This window comes from Halyomorpha halys, unplaced genomic scaffold, assembly GCF_000696795.3.
Source record: "Halyomorpha halys isolate HHAL.00 unplaced genomic scaffold, Hhal_1.1 Scaffold598.1, whole genome shotgun sequence".
NCBI lineage: Eukaryota > Metazoa > Arthropoda > Insecta > Hemiptera > Pentatomidae > Halyomorpha > Halyomorpha halys.
Genome location: NW_027105473.1, coordinates 148813 through 158458, shown reverse-complemented (window position 1 = coordinate 158458; position 9646 = coordinate 148813). Strand labels below are relative to the sequence as shown.

The 9646-nt window shown below is 33.8% G+C and overlaps 2 protein-coding genes across 2 annotated transcripts in view; both read left to right on the top strand.

Moving 5' to 3' along the window:
* LOC136796801 (dynein axonemal heavy chain 10-like) lies at positions 1-4247 on the top strand. Its single transcript, XM_067051534.1, has 7 exons — positions 1-57; positions 145-340; positions 1082-1315; positions 3298-3530; positions 3602-3701; positions 3829-3998; positions 4112-4247. Exons 1-7 carry the CDS (start codon positions 44-46, stop codon positions 4224-4226), a joined length of 1062 nt encoding a protein of 353 aa, XP_066907635.1. The 5' UTR covers positions 1-43; the 3' UTR covers positions 4227-4247.
* A 228-nt stretch (positions 4248-4475) lies between these two features.
* Positions 4476-9646, top strand: part of LOC106684648 (dynein axonemal heavy chain 10) — a 114757-nt gene continuing 109586 nt past the window's right edge. Inside the window, exon 1 of the mRNA XM_067051521.1 lies at positions 4476-4820. Coding sequence (XP_066907622.1) covers positions 4721-4820 — 100 coding nt within the window. The 5' untranslated portion in view covers positions 4476-4720. The remainder of the gene's footprint in view (positions 4821-9646) is intronic.

Sequence of the window (9646 nt, the reverse complement as noted above, 5' to 3'; positions counted from 1 at the left end):
TTTAACCCAAAAGCTAGAGGATTATTGTATAGATCTTCAGAAGATGTCAGATTCTCAGTATGTATATCTCTAATCAGAATGAGTTTTTCTTCTTTAATCTATTGTAGTATTAAATTTTTTTTATTGTTTATTGTTTGTATGAAGTTTTGCAACACCTTTTATGGAAGAAATAAACACCTGGATTGAAAAATTGTCAACTGTGCATGAAGTTCTTATGTATTGGATATTATTACAGAACAATCTGTTTAATATGAGAAATATTTTCCATGATACACTTATTCAAAAACAATTTCCAGATGCTTACAAGCAATTATGTTTGATTAATAAACAATATGCAAAGGTAGATATATTTTAAAATATGTGTGCTATAGTTACACTTATAGTTAGTTACCTTTACACTAATTACATTTTCAGACCATCTTATTGTTGGTTGTATTAAAAATGGATAAATATAAACTATGGATAATTAAATTGAGAACAAATTCCTGAAAATAAGAGCAGTTATATTGACATTTAATATATCATTTGAAAACCAAAAGTTTTAGAAATATTTATATTTAACATTAAAGTCATATAAGATTTTAGGAGTGACAACAAATGCATAAATAAAAGGTTTATTGCAACTAATATTTATTATATATATATATTATATATATATTATTACAAAATATGGGGAATTATTTGAGATGTCATCTGGTTAATATGGTTATTCTAAGAAAATTTGATTGAGGATGACTGTAAGATTCTTTAGAAAGATGTGGAAATGTATGAGTTACCTAGATATAAGAACATTGTTTCTGTATGACAGCTTCTCTGCTCATTTGTTCCAAAGTGCAAGAAAAGAAAACAGTAAATTATTTGCTAACTATTGAATTAGTGGAGGCGGACCTTTGTCTTCATGGTTAATTTAATGCTATTTGCTTTTTATATTAATATAATATTTCGATAATGTTTGAAAGCAAGAACTATATTTTGAGATTGATGATACTAAAGACCATTAGTATTTTGTTGGTATTATAAATTTAAATTTGTGTATTTGATTTATTATAATTTTTTAGATAGTAATAAAATTTATTTTTAGATATTAAATGACATTAAAGTCAAACCAGCCATATTTGACCAGTGTTTAAGTTATGGGCGTTTACAAGAAATTAGTATTTTGTTGAACAGTCTTGAAAAGTGTAGGAGTTCATTAGAAGATTATGTGCGCTTAGGAAAAAAACAATGTCCTCGCTTTTACCTTTTGTCAGATGAAGAATTATTTCCAATATTAAATGTAACACAAATAGAAAATATCCAAACAGTTCTTCCTAAGGTGTAGTATTAATTATCTCTATTTTTTTTTATTTTATGAAAATTTATTTCCTAGAAGTTGAGTTTGATGATTATATTAGTCAATTTACTCATCTATTGTCATAACTAGAGACCTGATTTTCATACCATTGCATATTTTGTTCTTTAATTTTAAATTCAGTCTATCCTCAATTAAAATTCAAATCACAAGAAGGATGTTCTATTGACACTAGTTTTATTTTGCATGAAATTGCATGTTTTGGGGTCACTGCATGAATTAGAACATTTTGGGTTTTTCCTTTACGAAATTCCTTTTTTGTTAATTTTTTTTTTTTGGACACTGAATTATTGTTTCATTTTTCTCTTTTTTGTAACAAAATCAAATAAATAATAGTATCACAAAACAATTTTTTATTTCTTATACCGAAGAAGACTATTATACCATTTTCCCTCTCCCAGCCCAATATAAGTTTACTTTTGAGATGAGTTGGCTTACACCTTGTTGAATATTTCTTAGGTCAACACACTTCAAAATATGGTTCCTATCCATGTCACCCATGTTGCAGAGAGTGCATGTTGGTGAATCTCCAATGCCTATTTGATGGAGGTGTTTTTGGAGCAGATCAGGTCCTGCTACTAGGCAGAAACAAGCCACTCCCTCAGCTCTGCTAAGATTGCCAGGAATTTGTTTATTCTTATTCAGTAGACCACTTCTTCTTACCTTCTACTTGACCTTTGTGTCTGGCGCTTGTTCTTTGTTTATAATAGGAACTTATTATAGATTTCAATATTCTGTAGGAAATTGGTCAAACAGGCTGATTCTCCGCACAACCGAGCTAAGTCAACCTGTCAGCTTGTTCATGACAAAACTAGTTATTAACGTTCAGCTAAAGGATTCATGATACAAGCTTAATTTTTCCTATTTTAGCAACTAGTTTTAGTTTGGTCCAGTCATTGCTGTGTAGGTGAAATTAAATTGAAATCCCTCTGTAGCAACAGGTTGTTAAAAAGTTATGAGTAGAGACCAGATTTTCATGTTATGGCACATTTTATTCTATTGTGTAAACATGTTTTAAAACTATTGTCTATCCAATTAGCGATCCATGGAATGATATATTGAAATTCGATATGCCACAAAATTGCATGTTTTGTTCTTTTGGGGCTAAACTGCAAGATTTTGATTTTTGTTGCATGAAATTGCACATTACCCCTATCAAATTCATTATTCAGAATAGAAAAAATATGAGGTAAGACAAAACCTGTTTTAAATTTTGTGTAAGACACATGAAGTGTTGAATTCAATATAAAAAAAAAAAAAGAACAAGTTAACAAAAATTATAAATATACTTGGATATGGTTTTATCTGTGTTCTTGGGTAGCTAAAAAAAATCTCTCTAGAATAAGCTTCATTGTTATAAAATGCATTAATTGTTACTATTTATAACTTAGATACCTACTCCCTATTCAGCCCTTCATTATCATCTGACTTAGTAGTGTTCAGTGACAATTTATTATTTCAGTTTTCAGTCTTACTTTTTAATGGTGAGTATTTAGCAAGTTTACTTAGGTTTGAACAAGGTTAAATGAGCTTTCTATGTATTAATATTATAAATTAAATAATAAAGTTGATTTTTGAAGGATTTTTTATACATTATACACAATTTTACACATTTGGGGTTTTTTATTGTATGAATTTGCAATTTTGGGTTTTTTACCGTTTGTATTTCAATTTTTTACTGCATGAAAAATGTAATTTAAACACTTTTGGGTGGAGAAGGTATGGTGGGAAATATCGGAGACGTGGTTTTTCCTGGATCAATTTAAAAAAAAAATTATACTTATATTACATGTATTAGACTAGGATCTCAACATTTTTTTTTTTAAATAAATCATTTAATCATCTGAAAAATTTGAATTAACAACTATTATATTTCAATTAAAAAAAAAAGAAAAGTATATTGCAGATATGATTCAAAAAGTTATGATAATCTCTTAAAATTTTAGATATTTCATAATGTGTCTTCCTTGACAACGTCGTTCATTGAAGTGAATTTAAATGAGAAATATGTAACAGGGATGGTTTCTTTAGTAGGTGAAATGATTTCTTTTAGAAATCAAATAAAATTGATCAAGTCTACACCTATATGGATGAGTTCAGTGGTTCAAGAAATGAAAAAAACCATTAAGTATATTATTAAAATGTCAATTTACAATTATGCATCTGTTAAACAGTCATGGTATGTAACAAAGTGATATTCTCTAATATTTATTTTATTAGTCATTTAATATTTTATTTTTTATTTTTTAGCTCTGATTGGATAAGTAAACATGCTGGAGTATGTACATTAGTAGCCTGTAATGTTTGGTGGACAGCAGAAGTTGAATATTCACTTATGCAAGTTAATGAGGTATTAGGTATTGTTTATTGAATTAAAAAAATATATGCACTGTACCATTGCGTATAGGAAATACAATAAATAATATATAATAATAATAAATGACAGATAAACATAAAAATAATTTCATGTTTTTCAGGGCAATCTGAAAGCAATGAAAAGTTTAATGGACAAACTCAATAACAGGCTCGATGAATTATTGCTTGAAATCAGGAACCCTTCAAACAAAATGAATAGAATTAAATTTATTAATATATTTTTACTTTTGTTTCATGAAAAAAATGTAGTTGAAAAGCTTATTAATGAAAGGTGCTTTACCTTAGAAACCTGTATTTCATTACTAATTTTACAATTCATTCGTTTTCTAAAGTTGTTATTATAATCATATATATATAAAATAAACTATTTTAATTTTCTTTCAGTGTTCTTAGTAAGGATGATTTTGATTGGAACTGCCAGTTAAGATTTTATTGGGTTAAGATTTCCGGCACTTTGAAAATCAAGCAGTGTATTGGTATCACCAAAATTATTTTTTAGATAATTTAAATTAATAGTGATTTTTCTTAGTTTATTTATCATTACAATATACCTGCATATATATTTAATTATATAAGGACTTTAGTTTAACACAATTATTAATTGAATACTTCATTTAAAATAATGATGTGAAGAAAAAGTCTTTTCTTTGTTAATGCATATTTTTGATCTTAAATAGATGGACATTTTTAAGCTATCTTTCTTTATTCATGAGTGATATTTTTAATTAAATATGAATTTTGCAAGAAGTTATGATCATAACGTATTGGTCAGCTATCTTAAGTCTCCTGTATGTTTCTTTTATGAGACCAGAGATTCAAAATCTAAGAGTTTGTAGTATGAACATAAGTGTTATTTATTGGATAGATCTTACTAAGTGCTGGTACATGCATGAGCAGTATAATACTATAGTATAAATATACTTGAGAATATTGGTATGATGAATTAATGATTCGAAGATATTTACAGGAGAGTTTGAGTATGGGTATGAATACATGGGCTTAACTAGTAGTTTGGTTATTACTCCCCTTACAGAGCGAGTATTTCTTGGAATAACTCAAGCTCTTCAACATAGCTTTTCAGCAGCCATTACAGGTATTATCTGTGAATTCAATACAAATAACATTAATAATTTAATTGTAACATTTATTTGCCTTCTTTATGATTTTTTTAAAGGCTTTGTAGACTTAAATTGCCATTTGGAATCTACCATGTTTGAGTTGGCATCGGTTGTATTGCATGTGTGGAACTCTCTAGTTCATACATAAGCAGATTCCTGTGTGTTTCGGGTAACTCAAGGTTAACCGAGTCTTGAATTGGATTGGGGAGCTCCCATAGGAAATGTCCAGCCGGCGCCCTTGTGGCCAGCAGTGGGGGCTTGCCCTCCAGTACCCTCGGTGGGAAGAGTAGGAACCTGCACTAGAGAGCCATCTTGTTTGTTTTTTGCCAACAGCAGTTCCCTTTTCTTTTTTCTTCACTATCATCTTTAATGCAAATAAGTGAGTAGAGAGACTCTGAAGTGTCCCCGGAGCAGAGGAGGAGAGAGAAAGATCAAGAAATGAAGGAATTCAAGAAATAAAGAGGGAGTAAGTCCACCTAATTCAGCATAAAAACATCCATCATCATCATCAACCACATCATTAAATCTATAGTTTTCCATAGCCCAGTTATTCCATATTCATTAACATATCTAACAAAAAATGTTTTATTTCGGCCACCCCCTACTACCTGTAACTTAAACAATCGATTTTCCTTTTTATTTAATCATGTTTTATTTATCAATTATATGCAGTCCACTTAAACCCAACCAGCCAACCCAAAGTGAAGTGTGCCTTCAATGTAAGGCATACTTCATACATATTGGTCCACCATGCTGGATATTCATAGAATTCTAATAAAGTTTAAGTTTCAAAATTAGTGTTAACATATAAGGTCCAGACCTAATAATCCAAAATTGTAACTCATTTTTAAACAAATTTCAAATCACAGCTTAGTGAAAGTAGATAAAGTTATTGTGTAGTATTCTGGAAACCTAATTTAGTGTTCCACATTTATTTCTAGTGCACTCGCAATTAAGATTGGAGCAAAGATCTACAGTTCCGATCATTACATCACCAGTCTTGGTGAGTCAGCTTCAAAGTCTCATCTCAAAGGCTCCACTTCATGTACCATACGTTCATGCGCTGGTGAAGAAGAATACAAGCTCTCTCCTGTGGTAGTCGACCGCATCACGTCGTCATTACCAAGTCTGGACATTCCTTCTTCTGTCGTCAGCCGCATTATGCGCCACCCTTTGGCCGATCAGCATTTTGGAGAGTCAGGTCCAGTCGATCTGTTAATCGGTGGGGACTTTTACCCACTTATTTTCGTTGGAGCTCCTTCCCCTACAGAAGTTGAAGGACTTTACTTTACACCAAGAGTCTTCGGCTAAGTCGTTTCCGGCTTTGTTCATGATTTAGCTCAAACTACGTCGTGCTCTTTATTCTCACTCACCAAAAGTAGCATCCAAGACCATCTAAAAGTATTCTGGGAGCTTGAGGAACCCACAACTATTGACCGGTCACATCCGGATGACGTTCAGTGCGAACAACACTTTGTTCAGACGCACTGCCGCACTGTCGAAGGGAAATATGTGGTCAGGCTACCCTTTAAATCTGAGACCCTGGAGCTGGATGACAATAAGAGCATAGCGCTTCGAAGGTTTTTCTCATTGGAATCTAAATGTCGTAAAAATCCAATCCTATTAGAGAAGTACAAGGCCTTCATGGAAGAATATCTCACCTTGGAGCATATGTCGCCTGTACCGACCTGTTCCGCGTACATAATACCTCACCACGAAGTAGGGCAGGAGCAACTGGCCTAAAACTTAGAGTGGTATTCGACGCTTTCTGTCGTTCAACCCTTCATAGCTTGAATGATTTACTGTACTGCAAAGAGATCCTGGCATGATTTTGATTCGGTTCCGTCTATACGCAGTAACTGTTTGCGCCGACATTGCCAACATTTACATTTACAACATGCATGATGATGACCGGAAGTAACAGCATATACTCTGGCGCAGTGACACCTCACAAGCGATCCAGGAGTTTGAACTTAACATGGTTACCTACGGAGTAAGGTCTAGTGCCTGCCAGGCTCTCAACAGCTGGCTGAGGATGAAGGCTCTCATTTTCCCCTCACATCACAATGTGTACCCTTCGATATGTATGTGGATGTCATCGTAAGTGGGGCTGAAACTCCTGAGGAAGCCTTGAGCTAATCTTACAATTAGGTGCATTGTTTGCCAAGGGAGGATTTAGTCTGAGTAACGTGGCGGAGGTGTTGCCATACGATAGGGAGAAAGTAGAATTGGTTCCCATCCAGCATCCCAAGCACAACTGCGTTAAAATTCTAGGACTCTTCTGGAGCTCTACAACTGATTCCTTTTCATACATTGCTTCACTACTTCCAGTACATAAAATCACCAAGTGCATGATACTTTCGGCGGTGGCCAGGATCTTCGATCCCCTGGGTTTGCTGGCTCCCGTCATCTTCACGGGGAAGGTATTCATTCAGGAAGTTTGGAAAGCTTGACTGGGCTGGAATGTGGAGTTGCCTAATGATTTGAGCGGAGTATGGATAGAATTGATGCAGGATTGGCAGAGTTTGTCCTCGATATCCATCCCTCGATACATCTCATACAACCAAGCGAGACATCAACTGGTCGGATTCTGCGACGCATCCTCCAAAGGATATGCAGCTACCCTTTAGCTACGTGCCGAAAGTCCCAGTGGTGATGCGAAGGTTTCACTTGTCAAATTGAAGTCAAAGGTGGCACCCCTCAAATTTGTTTCCATCGCTCGCGCCCTCCTTTAATTTCCTCCATTACGACAGCAATTATGCAGGAAATCTTTTGCTTTACGGATTCTCAAGTAGTCCTCTCATGGCTTCAGACCCCACACATGAATTAGAATTATTTGAAACTAATAGAGTCTCCAAATTTCATGAAGTTTGGTGCATCAAATTGTGGTGGAGAAGCTTGGTTACCACAAATTTTGGGTTCTGAAAATCCTAACAGAAGACCATGAGAAACAGAGACTGGCTGCAGCACTGACCTTTCTCCAAGAATACAGCACAAATGGTAATGCAGCATGTCAATTGTAAAACAACGGTAGTAGATGTAATGGGCGCACACACATTGCCATGGTATGATAAATGTCTCAATTTGAATGGCGATTATGTAGAAAAATAGCTTAAGAGTGTACCTCTCAAATGTATATAATAAACTTTGAGTTTTTCAATTTGTGAATTGTTTATTTCAAAATTTCTGGTACTTTCTGAACAGCCCTCGTAGAAAAGGAGAGGGACAGGGATATATCTATGATCTGTATTAGGCGATTGATGTAATGAGACACATCAAGCTTGAAATACTGCATTGAACTGGATACACTGCTAGAACACTGAAAGATGGTATTCCAAAAAAGTTCTTTAACTGTAGAGGAAGAGACAGGTAATGGCTTAGATGGAAGGAAGCTGTCATCTGGGATGCTCAAGACCTGCTGAACACACGCAACTGGCGAGTGGCCACACAGGATAGGGTCATCTAATAAAAACTTATGACTTATAGGATCACATGGATCTGTATTACCAAGGAGTAGTAGTGGTAGTAAAGGTGGGACACACAAAAATGCTTCGTAGTAACAAAAATAAATATTAAAAATCAATTCATAATTTGTTATAGTCAGTTCTTTACAATTGAGAGGCCAGTCCTAGCCAAAGTGGGGGAAATAAGTGAGCATATAAGTGTTGGTTGTGGGAGCAGATAGTGGGAATGATATAATAATTTTAGAGTACTTATGGACAGAAAGGAAATTTGGACGATGTGAGGTTTTCAGGAGAGGGTTTGGTCAGTAACTGATAGTTTTTAAAGAGGAGCCCAAGGTGATGGGGTGATCATTTAGGATTAAAGTAAGATAGGTGGGAATAGGTCTAAGAAGGGAATTGAAGCCTATTATAATGACCTGAATTTTCATAGCCTTAATTTATTCGTTTGATCTGACACAACATATATAACAGGATACTACCAAACACTTTCTCCAAATATGCATTCTTATGAAAGATTAATGGAGGCAGAGATGAGCTGAGCCTACTGATTTGATCTCCAATCTTCACTGAAGCCTGAAAGATCTCATATGTATTGCCAACTTTATTTTGTCATTCCCAGCCTTCGCCTTTTAAATGAGAAGATAGAAAAATAAATACCTACTTGATAGTAGCACATGGTCTTTCTAGTGAGTTGTGTTACCATAGAGTGAATGCTTGATTTTTAAAAAATGTTGGGGTTTATGTGGAAGTATGATACTCATCATTATTATATACTTTAAGGATGCAAAATTTATCATCCTTGCACCATTCTTGCTGTTCACCACTGTAGGAGTTCATGAAAGAACGATTCATATAGATTAGCTCATAATAATTACACAATAATAAATATCCTGGGTAGATAAGTTGATAATCTCATCAAAATATTTGCGAGCGGTGAAGTACCTTTGACCTACTAGTTGCAAAAACAGGCTGTTGTTCTCAGAAGTACTAGTTCTGGAGATGTTTGAAGTGAAAACTTCCATTTCAGTCAGAAATGGTTATAACAAAGGGTACCGTTGATGTACATGAAACACCTTAAGGGGCAAAATTCTTTGGCCTACTCTCTACGTATTACAATATGCCTAACAAAATAATAGTCAAAAATAAGACAAAGTCTAACCCAAACAATGAAATCCTCTTGACTTGTTGTTGACATTAATTCTCTGACTGCTGACTTGAAACGATGTTTATCATTAAAATCTACATTTTTATAATTATACCAAAGTATTTACCTTAAAAAAAAAAAAACTGTACCTCTACAACCCATGAAGGTGGGCAGTACTATGTAAGGAAGTATT

Excerpts from the sequence above, each read along its gene's own strand:
- LOC136796801 (XM_067051534.1), top strand. Across the intron at positions 341-1,081 it reads TTAATAAACAATATGCAAAG|ATATTAAATGACATTAAAGT; the intron begins GTAGATATATTT and ends ATTTATTTTTAG. Across the intron at positions 3,702-3,828 it reads CACTTATGCAAGTTAATGAG|GGCAATCTGAAAGCAATGAA; the intron begins GTATTAGGTATT and ends CATGTTTTTCAG.